This window comes from Branchiostoma floridae, chromosome 15 (assembly GCF_000003815.2).
Source record: "Branchiostoma floridae strain S238N-H82 chromosome 15, Bfl_VNyyK, whole genome shotgun sequence".
NCBI classification, from domain to species: domain Eukaryota; kingdom Metazoa; phylum Chordata; class Leptocardii; order Amphioxiformes; family Branchiostomatidae; genus Branchiostoma; species Branchiostoma floridae.
In genome coordinates this window covers 3723085-3743715 of record NC_049993.1, presented here as the reverse complement: position 1 = coordinate 3743715, position 20631 = coordinate 3723085, and the positions used below count along the sequence as shown (strand labels likewise).

Here is a 20631-nt window from a genome sequence, read left to right as displayed (position 1 = left end):
CGTTGGAGTTCAAATCAAGAGTTCGAATCCGGAATGACTAGGAATACCCAGCTGCGCTGCCTCGCTATATCAAACATAACATGATAACCCTCTCCAATAAGATCTCTTCAGTGTCACTGACGAAAACTGATTGAAACGTCTGACCGTTTCCAAATCCACATTCAGTTGCTTGAGTAACTATTTTTGGGCAGCTACGTATCTTATTACCTAAATGTCTAACCTACATCGATGCATAACATGGTGTCTACAACTTTAAACAGCTACCGGCACAATGAGTAAGGTATGAATTTTCAAATTTGCACCAAAATATCGCAAGTACCTTCGCTGATTATCACATTGACATTGATTTAAGTATAACATAAGGTAGCAGGACGTGATCACCGGCCTATGACACGTCACGTAAAATTAAACGGAGAAACTTGTTAAAAGCTAATTAAAAATCATATTTGAGAGGAAGTCGGATACAAGCGTGCTTCGTGGCCAAGGAATGTGTAGACTTTGAGACTGTATGATTTGGATTGTGAAGGTTTTCCAGTTCGTGTATAAATGAGCCCCATTACGCAATTGGCTTTCTGGTGTTAGCCGGCTGCAATTATTTGACCTTCCGCAGAGCGGCGTTTTAAAGACAGTTTTTTTTCTTCAAAATGTTGAGGATTGTACTCTAAACTGAAACATATTCATTTTTGGTATACCTGAAGTTCACCCTACTATAATTTTTCCGTGTCGAAGGTAGTCACCCTTTGTCCCTTTACAATAGAAATCTCTTTAAGCCGAAAACTGTGTTCTGCTACCAAAACGTCATTCTATGCTACTAGCACTACGTAACAACAAAATGCCCGTTCGTACGTTGACCTTCATTCCAATTGTTGCCAAAGAAAGAGCTTGGCAAACCAAGGAGGTGTATCAAGAGATGAAAACGCCATCAGGCAAACTGGACGTTGGACAATGTGTCCCCGAAAACGTACCAGCATACTATCTTTAGAAATTTACAAGGAAACTTTTCCAAAAGGAACACCAGGTCACGAAAATCAGTTTCAAAGAAACGTTGGTCGACAACTCGGTACACCGTACAGTATGTAACTGTTATACTTTTACTGGGCAGTTAGAATTTACTCGGTGTGTTGATTCCAAGCCAGTTAGCAAGATTGCTAATAGCAAAAGGGGTCAAAGATCAAGGAAAAATGGGTAAACATTACCACTACGCACCTGCAAAAAGTGTCAACCAATCACGAGCAGTTTTCGATAGTGATTGACAGCTAATTTGTCAACACTGTTCACGTGTAAGAATGAGGGAGATAGGACAGTGATTGCGCTGGGCAACAAAGATGGCCGCCATCGAGGTCTTGGCACGTTTAGTAGGCGAGAACGTCATCTTACAGACAACTCTTGTCCTTTTGGTTGTGTTTCTTGCGACTTCTTGGATCTTTAGCAACACAAGGAAACTTCCTCCAGGCCCCAGAGGATGGCCGGTCGTCGGAAACTTCTTCTCCCTTGCCAACGTGAGTTAAACATTTACTTGCACAGGGCTCAAAATACCAACTGCATATACATGTTAGTGCAAGTAAAATTGGAGATGTGCAGGTATTTCTGGTGTCTACCGGTACCTGCACCTGCATTGGTCCAAGTACTGGGTTTTATACATAAATGCCCTATGATGTAGGTGTATGTGGATTGCTATCAGATGCATTGACTGTTACCCACTATTAAGCATAAAATAGATAGAATATGGCCGATGGTTCCTCAACAATTTTAGTATGATCTATAACGGGGCCGCCCTAAGATGCCCCCCCCCCTTTCACGCGCTCGAACTCACGAATCCCTAGTTGCCAGAGAGTGGTCAAGTTTTGATCAATGAATTTTTAACACATTCATCTAAAGAACATACTCGGATAAGGAATGCATTCATATGGTTCATGAACCCTTCACCCTCCTAGTTACAAGTGGCAAACACTGAGGACGTTTTCGTGAATATAACTTCCGATTTTGTGCTGCGCTAGACAGTGAGCCCTGAATTGCCCCCCTTTTGCAATTATCTCTTTTCGGAAGCTGGTGACCAATTTAAATAAAAATGAATACAAATTTTATTTCTATGTTATATTAGCTTTCTTTTGAGAGTAGAATTGTGATTGTGTGTGCTTCTTGTCTCCCGCGAAGAGGGCTAAATCTTTCACCATCCATGTCATGTTTTCATGGGAAATCTTCTTCTCAACAAACATTTCAAGGCCAATTTTTGTAGTGTTTTGTGAAGCTTTATTTCTTATGTGTATGACAGTTGTGTGGCTGTTTTGTACTGGTTGCATATTTATGGACACGAGCCACTAATACCTAGTAACAGGTGACCACAGTGATTCGGCGCTACCAACATTATTGTGAAAATTCTGTCTTCAAAAAAAAAAGGAAAGTTAATATGTGTAAATATTTTTTGATAGAAAAATAAAGCTGTTTGTTTGGACTTGGTTTATTTACCTTTCTAATTATCATAGTCAGTGGCAACAAACACGGCGTACTTATGCATAATATGATCGGCAAAAAATCCGGGCATCTTAGGACAGGGGGCACCTTAGGGCGGCCCCCGTTACTTCCTAAATTCAGAGTGGTGCAGGTAAAACTTGTCTGGTGGAGGTAATTTCCAATGTTACCTGCACCAGTGGTGCAGGTATGCAGAAAAAGGATTTCGAGCCCTGTTGCAGTAGCTAATATATGTCTTCTTCATGATAAAATCCTGTTTATCAATTGGCATGGGCAGCTAGGGATTCCCAAATAGCCTGTAGGCATTTCAAAGTGCCAAAACAAGCTGAAAGAGACAAAGACAAATCAGACAATGCAATTTGAGATGGACGAAATCAAAAGCAAAGGGACTATTCTAAGTATGTAAATGGTATAAAGTCCCATCTACCAACCGAAGACATATTTGGTAAACGTGTCTCATGTGTATTATGTAAACATTAGCTTTTAGTAGGATTTTTTTTTAAATGTGTGGTTGTGTGTGTGTGTGTGTGTGTGTGTGTGTGAATGCGTGTGTGTGTGTGTGTGTGCGTGTGTGTGTTTGTGTGTGTGTGTGTATGTGTGCATGCATGTGTGCGTGTGCGTGTGCGTGTGTGTGTGGGGAGGGGGGAGTGGGTAGCTCTTCTTTGTGTTCTAAATGTTGCTCTATTATATGCCGGCCATTGTGTGTGAAATAGAAAATTACCATTAGCATGCAATTAGTTTCTTAAAATTTGCTTGCAGACAGACAATACTGCACTCAAGTTAATAGTTTATACTAACAGCGATTCATTCATATAGTAGACAAAAAGTTAAAGGTAATCTCATAGCCTTTTAAAGCCTTAGAGACATCGGGATGTGACACACTTTTTTTTCTCGGACACAGTTCAGAGGTTAACAGAACAAATAGGATGTCCACGTGATAGATAAGGATAGGGAAACGTCCTTGGGTAGGGATACAATGTACAAAGTCCTTCAAGAGGCTCCGAAGTGATCTTCGCAATAGATAATGGGTAACCGGAGCTGGTGCGCGCGACATGTTTAAATCGGACAACTCCTGTACTTTCCAAAGAGGTATTTTTGACACAAACAAAAAGTATTTTGTCCGATAATCTAAATAAAATACATCTTAAATCTGTTTTTGCCATCATTCTCCAGATGTGTACTGTGACCTGTTTTGTAAACAGGTAAACAATATAGCCACACCTTATTTATATAGGCTGCTTACAGCGGTACCCCACGAGAACAATAAACAATTACAAATTGTTCACACATTTACATAGCAGTGCGTAACGCTAGCTTATCTTTATCCGTGGACAACCTATATCCGTGTTTTTAAAAAGTATCTATAGAGGGACAACACGTCGAAGGACGGTGGTTTCAAACTGCAACATTTTCAACATACAGTCAAACCTGCCCAAGCGACCACCTCTTCTTAACGACCACCTGGCCATTACGACCGCTTTTTCTCGGTCCCGAAAATTTTGCCCATTGACGTAAGCACTAAGCGACCTCTTTACAACGTCCAACTGGCCAACGCGACTGCGACCGCCAAAAATTGTGACCAAATCCCTGCCCATAACGACCGCGTCATTTTCAAATTTTGATGTTTCATCGATTTTCAATGACAACTAGCACGATTTTGTGCCGAATTCGGATTGCGTCGGTTTTTGACAACCATTACGATGTTATGTTCAAAATAAAGATGGCGGCGGATGCACGTGCGTGTGCTTGCTATTTGCCATTAAATACAACGGAAACCATTTAAACTATGCATCGGGTATGTTGTGAGTCGGTACTCTTCTAACCGACCACCAAATCGACCGCTTTTGCCCGGTCCCCCGGGTGGTCGTCTTGTGCAGGTTTGACTCTATCTCTAAAATGCTGTAAGTTAAAATCACTGTCCGTTAACTAATTAACATCCCTAAATACTATGTTTTTTTTAAACGGATATAGGTTCGCCTGCGGATAAAGGTTAACCGGTGCTTTATTCCAGACTTTTTGTCTTCTGTATATAAGCAATTGGCCTGGTTATAAGTTATAAAAAGCTTAGTTTCTTGGAAGCAATTGACCCCAAATGCATTATGAATTCAACAATTCGAACAAATTAAGAATCATATCCAAACCTTTTGTTGAATCTTCATTCAGTCTGTCTAAATTGTTTTGCCAGTGACGACAATAGACGGTTTGATAAGCACATGTGTTAGTTATGATAAGCATTCTGGACTAAATTAGACAAACATTCAACAGACCCACCAATATGAGTTTCAGAGTTGATTGCATTTTAAATGTATATTAAAATTCACAGCCAGTGAAGATGGCCTAAAAGACGTTACCTAAAAGACGTTACCCTAGTGCAGATTTATATGTTTTGCAAGGAACTTAGTTTCAGTCAGGATAGCGAAGACCATTGTTTGTTCTTCTGCACAAATATATGCTTAACCGGTGAAGGGTTTGGTGGGTTTATGGAAAAGGCTGGGCCGGACGACCGTGTAGGCTACCTTGCCAGGCTACCCATTTTGGGATACCAAATTCATGCATGGGGTTTTGTCCTAGCTAAAACATAGTCATGTTTATGGCAATTCTAAGTCACAGCACACTGGAGAGAAGGCATTAGATTAAATAATTACAACAACAACAGCCTGCTAACAAATACTCTGTAAACGCTTGATAAAGTATATCATATTTTCCTAATAGTCATTGTATTACTGATAGTAGCTATTGACGGCAGCAACTACTGTTCCTACTGAACGATCTGCACTGTAGTACGTATACATTATAGCGTTCAAACGTGTTAATCGCTGACAAATAGCCTTATATAGATAACCGAGTAATACCATTTGTATCATAGACTGACATCCTAGATCGTACGACTGCTAGTCAAGCTGTAAACACGGATCACCTCTGTAGTCAAAGTTACATGTATCGTTAATACTGTTGTATACTGTATACTATTGTATAACGTATATTATAATGTTACCAGGGCCCTTGATAATAGCCTCCGGCTAGTTGGGTAGCCCTGGCTGTATTTCTCATGATTATACAGCCGAATAAATCAAATCAAATCAAATCAACAACATGCATGTGAACGATTAACCAATCATATGCCATCTACTTCAGGGCAAAATGACCGGATCACTGCAGATTAGGCGCCAATGCTAAAATATACAGTCCTAAACGTAAATTACTGCCACATATATAGATATTGTTAATAAAAAATCAGATAATGCACTTCCAAACGTGTATACTGACTTTTCTTATCTTGTAAACAAGGGACATCGCCACCTGGTGTTGACTGATTGGTCCAAGACGTACGGACCCGTCTATCGGGTAAATCTGGCAGGGAAACTGATGGTGGTGCTCTCCGGATATGACATCATTCACGAGGCCCTGGTCAAGACGGCCGACAACTTCTCCAGCCGACCAGATAACGCTATATTCAAGATCATCAACCCACAAAGGCTGGGTAAGTTTAAGCATACATCCTTGGTTCGGCTGAATGTACCTTATTTGTTTGTCAATCTCTGTTAACCCTACCCAGACTTTTTGGCATGCCCTGGCCTGGGAGGGGGGGGGACTCTATATCTAATTATAATTGTCCCAACAAGATATGTAAGATATTAAAGCTATATGAAAACAGTAGTAGTTTCAAGAGAATCTTAAGGCCCCCTCTCACTTGACGTGCGGCACGCTTGCGGCATTGCTGCGTTCGTTGACTGCGGTACTGTTTTGTTATTTTCTCCGATTTGTTATAATTCAGATATTGCGCAATACGTAAAAGTGTGACATAGAAGACCACAAAATACACAACAAGTAAGAAAATTCGTTCTTTATCTCTGAAATTCGTTGAGCATCTTCCGAACGCAGCAATGCCGCAAGCAATGCCGCACGTCAAGTGAGAGGGGGCCTTTAAAATGCCATTGTTTAAATCAAAATTAGTAAAATTTGTGAAATATGCCCTTCAGAAACCCGTTGGCATGGCAACACAAAAATTATTCTCATTATTCTAATAACTTTTTTTGGTAAATTGTTACAAACAAGATTCTAGGAAAGGTCACAAAATTTGGTTGCCTTGGCACGTGCATTTTCGGAGTTATGCGACGTCAAAGTTAACGCAGGCACTTAATATGTAATTTTAACGCGTAAGTGTATGTGGACAACAGATGTTAGCGGAAAATTGATCATCGCGTCTTTTATATGTTTTGTGAGTTTTGTCGCGTGATTCAGCCAATCTGGCTGCAATGCACATTTTGGTCTTTAATAAACTTGAATAAACTTTTGAATTTTCTTTCAGGTATCGCCACGGCTCCTTTCGGCACTCCGTGGAAGGAACACCGGAAGTTCACACTGATGTCTCTCCGGGAGTTCGGCTTTGGGAAGAGGAGCATGGAGGGGAAGATCCTGGAGGAATCACTCGCTTTTCAAGCAGAACTCATGAAGATGGGGAACCAACCGTTCGACATTTCTCGCATGATCCAGAATGCCGTCACCAACGTTATATGCTCCATTGTGTTCGGATACAGGTGAGCTTTTTGCCTTCTTGGTAGTCTTTGACTTTACCAACCTAGGATTGATGTGTTCAAAAATTCGTACTTTCCCAGAACTATCGCAGAATGGAATATGTTATCACCAAGCACAGTAGGGGCATCTGCTCTGGGTGGTTTTAAACACTTGCATGCAGATAGATGTGCAAAAGTTAGGTATGACGGGTCGTTCAGTGTAATATAACCAGCTACTGCCGCGCCGCGTGTCTGCGAAACTGGTGTGTTACGCCGAAGGGCGGTTATACTGGCTATATAGATACAGATACAGATACAGATTGTCATCCAGGCAGATAAAATCAGGAGAAACCAGACTGATGTGCATGGCAGAAGAAAATAGGATCCTGCGAAAATAACTCTGCAACAGACCTGAGTCAGCTTACAGATGTGCCCTGTGTGGCAGAGATTGCCATTCTCGTATAGGACTGTTTAGCCACAGCCGGCACTGTAGGGGTGATATTGATTAGGATTTTATCATGGTCAATATTGACCGAAGGAGGCCGAATGACGGTAGTCTTCCGGAGCGAAAACGTTAACTTTTTTTTTTGGGGGGGGGGGGGGTTGAAATGTTCAACATGGGCTTGTAAGCTTCGGAAAAAGGCAACTAGTGATGGACGTCAGTTTGTAAAAGTTTGTTTGTAACATGACTGAGTCACTAGTTATTTATTATTTGCTTATCTTTTCCTTAGGTTTGAATACAACGACGACAAGTTCATACACTTGATGGACACCTTTGACCGAGGATTTTCCTTCAACTTTTTTACTCAACTCGCCGTCTTTTTCCCCATCTTACGACATGTCCCAGGACTGGGTCGAGGTCCGAAACTTATCAAAGAGGTTCTGGGCACCTTTAGATCCTTTATCAAAGAGGAACTGGAGTCCCATAAGAAGACATTTGACCCCAATGACATCCGGGACCTTAGTGACTCATACATCAAGGAAAACAAATCTCGCGAGAACGACGACGAGACCACGTTCACTGACGAGTACACAGAGTGTGTGCTTTTTGACATGTTTGTCGCCGGCACGGAAACAACCTCCACTACTATGTACTGGGCGTTTCTGTACATCGTTCTAAATCCAGACATCCAACGTAAGGTAAGGACACGCGCCTTATTTCCTCAAGGGTAACAATGCATCAAAGAGGGCCAGCCGGAATCGGACAGCTAGGACAGTTATTTTGTGGCCCTAGACAGTCAGTCCCGCCGATCTCCTATTAGCACCCCGGGGAGTTTAAGCCCGATGAGGTCCACCTGGGAAAAGGGTAGCGATAATTCATTCTGGCTCAAACTACCCGGAGCGCTAACGTGAGATCGGCGGGCTGACTGCCTTGCGTCCCCGAACAAAAGTCGCTAGCTACCCGATCCTGTCTGGCTCCCAGGGTTATCATAGGGGGGATGAGGGGGATCCTTTATCGACGTCCCGTTTTCGTAAGTACGCACGGTTAATTTAAAAAAAAAATGGGTGGGTCGAATAATCAGTGGAAAGCTTAGTTGCTGATTTAAATAGATTATCAAATTTGATTCTTCTCTTCTTCTATTGGTCTGTTAATAGAATTTTCATCAAGCATTGACTACTTTTAAAAGGTGAACACACGTACCTCCAAATTTTCAATGGCTATCAGTCCATCTTGTTCACGGAGTGACCTAGTTCTCGCGAGAATTTTGAGAACTAGGTCGAGACTTGCGTGGACCTTCTGCCCCCTCACCCCGCCTCCTTGCGGAGTAGTGGTAAGTAGGACTTGAGCAGCTCACAGCCATCATTGCTATTATATTGGTCTCTTTTCTGTCTTTTTCTACAGGTTCAAGAGGAGATCCACACCGTGTTTGGACACGACAAGCCACCGTCCACCGCCTACCGTGCCCAGATGCCGTACACTGAGGCCGTGCTGACCGAGGTGGGTCGTACCGCTACCATCGCGCCAACTAGCGTCTACCGCGCCACAACACGTGACACCCGTTTCCATGGATACCACATTCCAGAAGGAGCGACGGTGGCGGTGAGGCAATCGTCTTATTCTGCTTTTTGTTGCCATGTTTTTTTTTCTTTCTCGCGGAGAATATTTTCTGTTCAAAACAAGCAAACAGGCAAGTACTCTTTGAGAAATTTTCTAGACAGAAAGTATTCTGCCGTACCTCAACATGTCTGTTTTGCCCGTGCATATTGAGAAAGCCCACTGCTTGCACAGTTTAGTTTTTTTGGATAAACTAAACTTTACCTCACCAAAACCAAATATGATTGTGATTTACTCCAAATTTTCAGCCGACTTCGTTAGCCTTGTTCACGTCTATTGTAGCTTCCGGACGTGACGTCAGAGACATTGTCGTAAATGCCAGATAACCTGTGTCGCCCCCCGTCTCTGTTCAGCGCTGGACGGCGGGCGCGGATGTATCTGGCATTTACGACCCTCTACTACAGTCGCGTGTCTCTGACGTCACGTCCGGAAGCTACAGTAGACGAGTCCATTTCAAAATTTGGGGTAAGTCCCAATCAATTTTGGTGTTGGTTAGGTTAAGTTAAAGTTTGTTCATAATGTCATTTACCAACACAGATGAACTTTCATGTAAAGTTTAGCCTCTATGCGAATGGTAAAGATTTAGTTATCATCTTCTAGCCTTCTTTAGAATAACCGAAGAGCCAAATGACACGTCTCTTTCATGTTTCGTATACCCAATTATCTGATTAGAGAGAGAGAGAGAGAGAGAGAGAGAGAGAGACCAGAGTCCAATCATCATTAAAAAGTGTATAGTTGTAAACATTGAAAATTATATTGTTTACTAAAAGAGGGGAAATTCATGGTTTTCTTTTTTTGTTGCTTCAGATTCCTGTGTGACGCTGAGCGTTGAATGTTTTAAGATCTCTACTGACGTTTTTCTCCTGGATTTCACTTGTTCTATAGGCCAATCTTTGGTCAGTCCACTACGACCCAGAACATTTCCCGAACCCCGGAAAGTTCGACCCCGGCCGCTTCTTGGACGCTCAGGGACAGTATCGAAGGGACGACCACGTCATCCCTTTCGGTCTCGGTAAGATCATCTTCTCATGCCATATGTATGGATTCTTCTGTCGATTTTTCGACAGATGAGCAGGCAAACAGGCACTTGCCGGTTGGTTCGGCAACCTGTTTGTACATGACGTTTTATGGTAAAAAAGGGTTGTGCAATTCCTTCTCCATCCTCTCGTCTACTGGCAGAACTGCATCTAAGACGGCCCCAGCAGATGCAGGTTTGTTATTCGGATATTTGTTTCCGTCTCCTAGGAGGACTTCCGACCAAGGATGTAGGGGGGGGGGGGGCGTTGGCCCTCCTACCCCTGACTCGTTTAAGCGGGTGTCATGCCTGAACATGCCCCTAAGGCATGCCACTGCCAAAAAGGCCTGCCACTGCCATAAGCTGAAGGTACTCAATTTAACCTGAGTCAAGTAAGGAAAGCCGTGTTAAGTGATGAAAGGTCGGTGGCACAGCGGGATTACGCAACGCGATCTCACTCCATTCTACATCACAGCCCGCCCATCTAACCTTCCATCTAAATACATGGAAATCATATACAATTATTCAGATGGCGGCCGTGACTAGACGTGCGTCGCGTACGCTCCGTCAGTAGATCAATTTAGAGCGGTTTATATGTGTTGCGGAGTGATATATACAAGTTACGTAGATTTCCGTACCAGATAAGATCATAGAGTTTGATATTTGAAGACATCTAACGTGTTTATCGCCATGGGACGACCAAAAAACGCGACGGAGCTTGGGACGCCGGAGCCGCCGACGGAGACAAAGAGATACAGGACCCGGTCCGGCAGTACCAAGCCGTGGAACACACCGGCGAAGAACATTACGGAGTTTGAACAGATCACCGAGGATCACGCAGATGCCGGTAAGACCACGGTATGTAGTCTCAAATTCCGAACCTCACCCGATCGCGTACCTCTCTGGATAAATGCTAACAAAGCGCACTTCAACTCGTCCCTCGAACATGAGACGGGATACAAGTTTGCATGGAAGAACAAGGACACACAGCTGTCAGTTACGGACCTAAGTAAGTCAGCAGACAACAACAAAGTGCTGACTATACATTTCTACACTACTACTGGCACGGTTCTCATACATGGGAAAGGTGCAAAATGGTATGTTGATGACATTTTCCCCGAGCTGAAAGAAGCTGTCAATAATGCAGCTAGCGCGTCCTCGGGACAAAATGGCCGACTTGACAATGAAGAACCGCAAAGTAGAACAATAGACAACAACACTGAAACAATGGTGCCTAATTCAGAAGATGGGTCGTCCGCCATGATGGCATCGGACAGTAATTGTCATGAAAACCAAGCTAAATCAGACCAGACTGCAACAGATTTGACCGTAGAAAAGGAAAATCACGCAGAGAATACAACACCTAAGTCTGTAGCCTCACCCACAATCCGCAAGGTGTTAGGTGGACTTGAGAACATTATTCTGAGCCCCTTCACTAAGACACGTGAATCTACAGGAAAGGGTAAAGAAGCGAAATCTCAGCAGTCCAACCGATCCCGACGCTCTCTACTCAGCGGAAACAGCCCTAACGATCCACCACCGAGTACAGGATACACAAGCGCTGCTGCTGAGGCCATGTATACAACACTAGTAGATGAGATGAACAAACTAAAGACTCTTGTCTACAACAACAAGGTGACAATGGACAAGCAAAGTAGACTGATCGATGACCTGCAGGCTAGCCTTCAGAATAAGAAGAAGGTCACAGAGAAGCAAGCCCAGCAACTTGAAAAGATGGAGATTGAACTCCAGGAGCAACGCCAAACCACAAAAGACCTCGCTGACAGACTAAGCTCCCGGGAAACAGACTACGAAACGCTACAAGCCCAGCTTTTGTCACTGACAAACCATACTCCTTGTACAGACATATCTGCCAAACCGACAGATACTAGTAAGGAATCTCGGAAGGACGACTGCAGAATCCAACGCTTGTACTCCGACGTTGTCTCTGGACAAGCAAATTCGGTAGATAGCACAATCACTAGTGTACCAAAACGACCAGCCTCCCCTGCCCCCCAGATATCGGCTCCGGTTGACAATAAGTCGGGCGAGAACACCACACTTCCAGTCACGACCGAAAGTACATGTACAACAGGCCCAGCAGGCGACAAGAAGGACGTCAGGATTTTTGCAGATTCCCTATGGAACGACGTCAACCCTGACAAAATGTATAGAGACAAACGCTCTAAAATTGACAAAACAATAACATTACCCAAGGCTATTGAAAGGATCAGAATGTCACCAGACACCACCACTGAACTTGTAATTTTACATGTTGGCTCCAATGATATGGACAACAGTAAAACACGACCGGACAGTATTGATGTATGTGTGGAACAAACGCGCAAACTAGTCCAATCGGCTAAAGCAGCCTACCCGAACGCCAAAATCGCCATGTCCCAGGTACTACCAAGAGGGACAGACATGCGCTCTAAGCTAAATTCTAACATAGCAACGTACAACTCTGTCGTCGAGAAGACTTGCTGCGAAGACGATCAGCTGATCCATGTAAGGCACCGGCTCCTATCAGAAGACAGGTCTCTATACAAGCCCGATGGCATACATTTAAGACCTGGCGCAGGGGTGAGTCTGATGGTAGCAGACGTTAAACGCACACTGCGCCACTACCAAGGACCTGGGACAAACAGACACCGCATGGAACCAACTAGACAGAACACAAAGCCAGTGAGGAAAACACCGACACTGCAGAACAACAAGCTACACATACAGCCGCCTCCCATGCGACCACCCTTCAACCCTACTGGATGTCAGCCGCCACCTTTCCCGTGGAACCCAGTACCCCCGCCGCCTCCCCAGTGGAACAACGAAAACCAACGGGCTGGAGCGACATGGAGTGCGTCAAAAGACAAACGTCACATGGCAGAGAAGCTCGTGAACATGTTGACGGACTTTCTGAGATACTGACTTAATGACTAATCTGACTGAATCAGGTAACTAAATCTCCCTTTCTTATTTTTCGACGCCAAACTTTCTCAATTATAATAGCCTAATTTGGACCTGATCCTAATAATGTAGAATACATATGTATACCTACTTGTGTAATGCCCCATTGTTACGTTAATTTTGTATTGATACACTCCGCTCATATGTAACCATGCTCTAACTATTGTCTGTGATACCTCCGGCTTCCCAATTCGGCACCTTTGACCCAAGAATGTCTATCCAAAAGGTAGCACTTAAGTTCTGTTCTTGGAACGTTCAAGGTGGTCTTAGGAGGAAATGTCAAGATGAAGAGTTCGTTTCTAGATTAGAAGAATATGATTTTGTTTGCCTCCAGGAGACCTGGCTCAAGCCAGGGGAAAAATGTAGAATAGAATCTTTTAATTATTTTAGAAGTGATAGGGATGTAAAAAAGACTGCTAAAAGAAGTTCAGGCGGGATAGTCATAATGTTCAAAAACAAACTCACCAAAGGCCTTACAAAACTACCGTCAAAACATAAAGATATCCTCTGGTGTAAGTTAGATAAGATATTCTTTGGCCTACAGCAAGATCTGTTTGTCGGCTGTGTGTATTTCTCTCCGGAAAACTCATCAATCCCAGAAACGAAAAACAATTCCCTATTTGATATCGTACAAGATGACATATGCAAATTCTCAAATCAAGGTAATGTCATGCTGCTTGGTGATTTTAACGCCAGAACAGCGTCCCTTCAGGAAACAGTAATTGAAGATGATTGCCTAAACCACGACTCCATAGATCTAAAAGACACGCCTCAGAGATCGAGTTACGACAAAACAATTAATAGATATGGTAATAATCTAATTGACCTTTGTTCGGCAGCCAATCTTAATATCCTAAATGGCCGGGTTGCAGGAGACTTATCCGGTAAATTCACCTGCCACAAGTACAATGGTTCAAGTGTAGTTGATTACTTCATTGTTAGTTCGGAATTTTTTTCCAAAGTTCAGTATTTGAAAGTGAACGACTTTTCTGTGTTTTCAGACCATTGTTTACTGTCTTGTTCTATTTCCACAAATTATTCACCGTACATAAAAAAGGTTCAAACCCTGACTAATCCTCTGCCAAGTAAATACATTTGGGATGATGACTCAAAAGCGAAATTCTTAGAGACATTACAAGCTCGCTCAACTCTAATAGATTTACAGAAATTTATGGATAAGCCTTTCTCGACCGTAGAAGGTGCCGTGAAAGAAATCGAAGACATTATCATACATGTTGCCGACAAGTCATTACGAAAGATTGTCCACAAAAAGAAAAAGAAAAGAAAAAACAAAAATAAACCATGGTTCAACCAGTCATGTGCTGCTCTCAAACGGAAAATCAATCATTTAGCTACAGAATTCTCTAAATGTCCCTGGAAACTCGATCTTCGCCATGCCTATTTTAACAACCTCAAGATTTACAAGAAAAAGATTAAAACAGAAAGAAAACTCTTCAAAGAAAGGCAATGGAACGATCTTTATAAACTTAGCAAATCAGACCCACAAAAATTTTGGAGAGAAATGAAAATTCAAAACCAGGATGGAAATGATAAACAAGATGAAAATAATAATATAAGCCCCGAAGAATGGAAATCTCACTTCAAAAACCTAAACGACCTTGTCAAAAGTAATGAAGCTGACACAGATTTCCATCAACATGTCGGTCAGAAAGACCCAGATCTTCTTCAGACAACGGGAAGTAATATTCAAGTTGACATAGGAAATAAAGAGCATACTGAAACTATTATCAAAATCCTTGCAAATAAAACGGGGAATCCCTTGGACTACGACATCTCAGAAGACGAAATCATAGCCGGTCTACATAAAGTAAAGTGTCGTAAAGCCTGCGGCACAGACTCCATCACCAACGAAATGCTAAAATGTGGCGCAAACCAACTTGTCATGCCACTGAAGAAACTGTTCAATCTCGCCATCCAGTCCGGTACATTTCCCCACCAATGGAGTCAAAACATTCTCGTTCCCATACACAAAAGTGGCAATACATCCAATCCGTCAAATTATAGAGGGATCGCGATTTCTAGTTGCGTTGGAAAATTGTTCACTCTCATATTAAGTAACCGTCTGCAGCACTTTCTAGAAGATAACAATCTATTGACTCCTTTCCAATCCGGATTTAGACAAAATTTCCGGACTAGTGACAACATCTTCGTGCTTAAGACTATCATCGACAAACAGTTGTCTGAACCTGGTGGCAAGTTATACGCGTGCTTTGTTGATTTCAAGAAAGCGTTCGATTCTGTTTGGAGAGATGGCTTGTACTACAAACTGTTATCATCAGGCATAGGTGGACAATTCTTCAGAATCATACAATCCATGTATTCCAACGTAAAATATTGTGTTAAAACTCCTAATGGCCTATCAGACTACTTTAAATCAACGTGCGGCGTACGCCAAGGGTGTAACCTAAGCCCCCTTCTATTCAACCTTTTCATAAATGACCTTCCATCCGAGTTGTCTTCATCATTATGTGATCCTGTCAGTCTCGAGAATACTCCAATTAACAGTCTCCTATGGGCAGACGACCTTGTCCTCCTCTCAAAGTCAGAAAAGGGTCTTCAAGAGTGCCTAAAAAGACTGGACAGATTTTGCTCACTCTGGAAGCTAGCAATCAATAGAGACAAAACTAAAGTGATGATTTTTTCCAAAAATGGTCGAACAGCTAACAACAAAAACTCAAATTTCCAATCACAAGGACAGGTTTTAAACATTGCAAACTTCTATACCTATCTGGGGGTAGATATAACACCCTCCGGATCATTTCAGCGTGCAACAAAACAACTCAGAATAAAAGCCCTCCGGGCTTCTTTCAAACTTAGATCCCTCCTTCTATCAAACTACAACCCATCCATTCCGCTAGCCCTTGATTTATTTAATAGTTTAGTCAAACCAATTTTGCTTTATTGTAGCGAGATACTGGGAACAACAGTTCAATCACGGGATCTCATCCTTAACGGAGTAACGGAATATCCAAATGAAAACATAAGACAAATAGTATCCAACATTATATCTCCGATACTAGGATCGGATGTTAATATCCGTAGAGTTAATCGTGTCGGTAAAAAATCCGACCCACCATCTAACCGTCCGGTTCTGATTCGACTCAGCAAGTACAACGATAAGTTACAGATAATATACCATTCCAATACTTTAGCAAAACAAAACATTACGGTTATCCAACCTCCGATTTCTTACGAGGTTTCCGACCTAGAATATGTTCTTCTAAACTTCTGCAAGATACTTCTCCGCGTCCCCAAAAGTTCAGTTAACGCTGCCGTAAGGGGAGAATTGGGCATGTTCCCGCTATACATAGATACTCAGACTCAACTGGTTAAATATTGGATAAGATTGAACAGCCTTCCGAATGACAGAATAGTGAAAAAGGCATATAATGAAGCTGTAAGACTAGAACAAGACTGGGTTATACATGTACGAGATACACTCTGCAGACATGGGTTCCAAAATATTTGGCTGAACCCTACCATTAGCGCCAACTATTTTGGAAACATGTTCAAGGAGCGCCTTAAAGACGAGTTTCTATCCAGCTGGCGACAAAAAATCAAAAGTTCCAGTAAACTCGAGACATATTCAAAAATAAAATCTGAATTCCAGATTGAGAAATACTTGCTTTCGGTCCAAAACAAATCCTTCGTAGCCAATACAACAAAACTGAGAATTGCTTCACACCAGTTAGAAATTGAAAAAGGCCGTCACAATAATGTCCCAGCAAGCCAGAGACTGTGTCCAACATGCAAAGAAGGCGTAGAAGATGAATGCCATTTCATGATAGAATGTCCGACTTACATAGAAGAAAGAGCTAAATTAATGCAGACGATAAAGTACAAATCACTACCAAAGACAAACAGAGAGCTATTTCATGTACTTATGTCATGTCCCGACACTGTTTCCGTTTACGTAGGTCAATACATATATACATCCATGCAGAAAAGAAACCTCATGATATCAACTTAATTTGTGAACATTGTCATAGTAATGTAATATACTAGACGATAAGATCCTCGCTGTGTCTCCTCTTCATCATATTGCTTGTATAAAATGGAGCCCGAATGCAGTATGTATAAAATCGAGCCTGAATGTAGTATGTATTAGATTCATGTTATTAGCAAATAGTTCATGTTATTAGCAAATAGTCTGTAGCAACATTCTAGATTTGTTTCACATCGATGCATCATACACTATGTTCCTTCGAACATTGCATAACCTTCATCTATTGTTACTTCTACTACTAGTATATTACTAGTTGCCTTATGCATTATAACGTTACCTAAGTTTGCCATACATTGTACCCGTTTTACAACTGTTGTGCAATAAACTTTGACTTGACTTGACTATAAAATGTTATAAAGATGTTTTTAGCCCATGAAGAAAACATGATTTGTCCATCTGGTAAATAATTAACCCCAAATCTCCTAAACAAACGTTGGGATATTTGCCCTATCTGCCCAAGAAGAAATGACTAAACCCAAACTGCACCGCACTACTCAGACACTACAGGCACTGCTAAAGATCTATAGTTTGATAGATTAGAAAAAAAATCATGCCATCTTTAATTCTAACATGAGAAATGCAAGAGAAATCCTGATAACGTTATATTCATAAGACAGGTAAAATTGTTTTGAAAAATAGACAGAATCATTTCAAAACTTTTAATGAATTCTACCATAGGGGGTAAGCCTGTATTATAAACTATTCTAGGTGAAATACTTCATATTTTAGACTCTATCTTTTGTCATCCTGCCACCTTCTACATTATCACAATACTTTATGCTGTCGATTTCTTAAAATTGCTTGCTGACTGACTTGGGAGAAGGAAATTAGGTCTTATGTAACAGGTCACTAACATATTGAAACCGGAAGATACCACAGGTTCTGTCCATTTTGTCCAAAACAAATTGAAAATTGAAAGTGCCCTAATATGTTATTGATGTTCCAAATACAACAGATTTCAAAATACTAACGTTAATTACGTAGATTTGACTGTATCGTTAGATCCGATGGCTATCATAATGCTAATATAGGTAAATACATGTTTAGCCACCTAATTTTATGGAGGTTGTATAGTAGAATTTTATTATTCTATGTAGTTTAATTAGTTGAATTTTGATATCCATTCTGTTTTTGTTTCTTTTTCTTTTCGTATGTAATCTTGCACAGGCCCGCGCATGTGCCTGGGAAAACAACTGGCGGAGATGGAGCTCTTCCTCCTCATCACGTCCCTGCTGCAGCACTTCACCTTCAAACTGCCAGAGGGCGCTGATAGACCGTCCACCATAGGATTCAACGGCGCCTCCCATGCGGCCAAGAAGTTCAAGCTCGTTGCTGAGCCATTGGCTTAGGACAACGCTTGACACCACGGCCAAATGCATCCTTATCGAAAGATTTGTAATACTTAAAGTATGATCTTGGTCAGGCTGAGGACTTCTGGGGATGTCTTAAAAATGCTACTTAGTGTTATCCATGGCTCTTTGATTTTTCTCTCTATAGTTCGCACCTGATTACATGACAAAATCTTATTCATATTTCTATGGCGTCATGATTATCCAGAGCTACGCCTCTTTATACCAAAGTAGTTCTCCATCCCTAAAAATCCAATGTACAATGTTAATATTTTGGTCAAAGATGCAAATACTAATTTGGCAGTTTTTGTAGATATCATCAGCAATTGATTTCTGGTCAATTTTTTTCTAGATTTTTAAGGGTACTTTCTGCAGTGGGCGCTCCCTGTTTTTTGCAGTATGTGAATGTATTTGCCTGCCGTAGTTCCTAAGTTTAGTTGGTATCCCATGCAACAGTATTTTTGTTCTGCAGTAATACTATATACAGACTAAGTCAAGTTTGGGATGCAGTAATGACGCAACCCACTTGTATTGTAACCAGGGAACCATCGAGAAAGTAGTTCGCTCCGACGTTCATCATATACTATATACAGTCGCTTCTGGATCTAACATTTAGTATACACTATATAACTGTTATATCGCTTCTCTGCTGTTTCTTCTGGGCACCCAGGCTACTTGTATTGGTCTTAAAATTACCAAAATGATAATTCTAAGACCAGGTTTGTATTCAGCATGTACCATTGTATACCATTTTTCCTTGTATCTTCAAGAATAGGGATATAATATGGTGGTCTTGTATATTAACTACCAGATTTTATTACCCCTGGTACTCAATCAATAAGGATTGTTCATCATTTCTGAACTAGAATTGCAATTCATGACGATATTTCAATTCAGCATGTTTCGTATACCAACCTTTTTCCATTGTATCTTGTAAGACTGCAGAGTATTGTAATCTTGCATAGTTAATTAGATGATTTTATCGATTTTACCTTACAAATTAAGACGCAATATTTATGCCTTTGATTTGCCATAAATCTCTAACGGTATGTCCGATTTCGATGACATAAAAACAATTGTATTTCTTTCACTATGACATTTCTAATAATATAAACAGCTATGACAAGTTCGAAATTTGTGTACACTATTCCCCATTTTGAGATAGCTACTTTGACCTTGATTTTTAAGACAAATAGCAACATTTCATAGAAGATGCCCGTATGTTACATAATGAAAAGAGAACTACGTATTACTATGTAATAACATTGACAGTTATATTTTGGAAAATGTCAGTGTGAAATTTTGCTCAGCCATACTGGGATCATCTAACGATCCTGTGTAATCACCATCATACTTCTCGGCTGATTGTTTGTTTAAATATTGCAGCTTTATCCTTATTGGCGGATATAAAAATTAAGAACATAGAAGATAAGGTATTTTTGGTGTATAGTCGCATGCTTATTTAGATGACAAGGATGAAAATGATAATTAGTATCATGACAAACTTTGTTCCATGAAAATAACACAACAACACCGCAGTAAACAAACCTCGCAGTGCATCACCGGTTTCTCAAGTGCAGTAAGATACCACCATAAGGGTCACACCCAGTATCCATATGTATATGTCATAGTTATGTGGGCGAAGCCACACATTTAGTGTTCTCTACAGATATTCCACCCGACCAATCAAAACTCAGAAAAAATGGAACCTGTAGCATGCAGTCCACGTTTCCAGCTTTTTGATTGGCTAACATTCTGACTGTCTGGTGGATACGTCAGGGGTAAACCTATCAACGCACAGGTCACAAAATGGCACTCGGCATCGCAGTATCACAAAAAGTAGGGGTATTGAACGTTGGGTAGAACCGGTTACGGGGCCGAAAAACGTTGAAAATGCAGCAAATTCAGAGCATCTAATCGGCTAAATAACAACATAAAAATGCCCCACAAAAAATATTCTAGTATTCTGTCCAAGTTTTAGTGAAATACCTTCGATTATAAGCGAGAAAAATAGCCAGCGGAGGCTCGCGGGTTTTTTCAAGCAACGCAATACATTTGTATACTTGTTAAAACGTGCGCTCGTAACATGTTGTAGCGCTGGCTCAATGGGATTGTTCACGCGTGGTAAGCCAACGCTCTGGGATCGAATCCGTGGACAGACAATGTTTTTTAATTTTTTTTTTGGCGACGCCTCAGGGGCGGAGCCGTTCTTATAGCACTGCGATTGAGTTGCCAGG

General features: G+C 41.5%; 1 protein-coding gene across 1 annotated transcript; it reads left to right on the top strand.

Moving 5' to 3' along the window:
- Nucleotides 1-1282: 1282 nt before the first annotated feature.
- Nucleotides 1283-19528, top strand: LOC118432319 (cytochrome P450 2C15-like). The gene is made up of 7 exons (XM_035843864.1): nt 1283-1499; nt 5758-5950; nt 6779-7007; nt 7715-8123; nt 8827-9024; nt 9925-10051; nt 18213-19528. Exons 1-7 carry the CDS (start codon nt 1326-1328, stop codon nt 18392-18394), a joined length of 1512 nt encoding a protein of 503 aa, XP_035699757.1. The 5' UTR covers nt 1283-1325; the 3' UTR covers nt 18395-19528.
- Nucleotides 19529-20631: the final 1103 nt, after the last annotated feature.

Excerpts from the sequence above, each read along its gene's own strand:
- LOC118432319 (XM_035843864.1), top strand. The coding sequence starts at position 1,326 with ATGGCCGCCATCGAGGTCTTGGCACGTTTAGTAGGCGAGAACGTCATC. Across the intron at positions 5,951-6,778 it reads CATCAACCCACAAAGGCTGG|GTATCGCCACGGCTCCTTTC; the intron begins GTAAGTTTAAGC and ends ATTTTCTTTCAG. Across the intron at positions 9,025-9,924 it reads CAGAAGGAGCGACGGTGGCG|GCCAATCTTTGGTCAGTCCA; the intron begins GTGAGGCAATCG and ends CTTGTTCTATAG.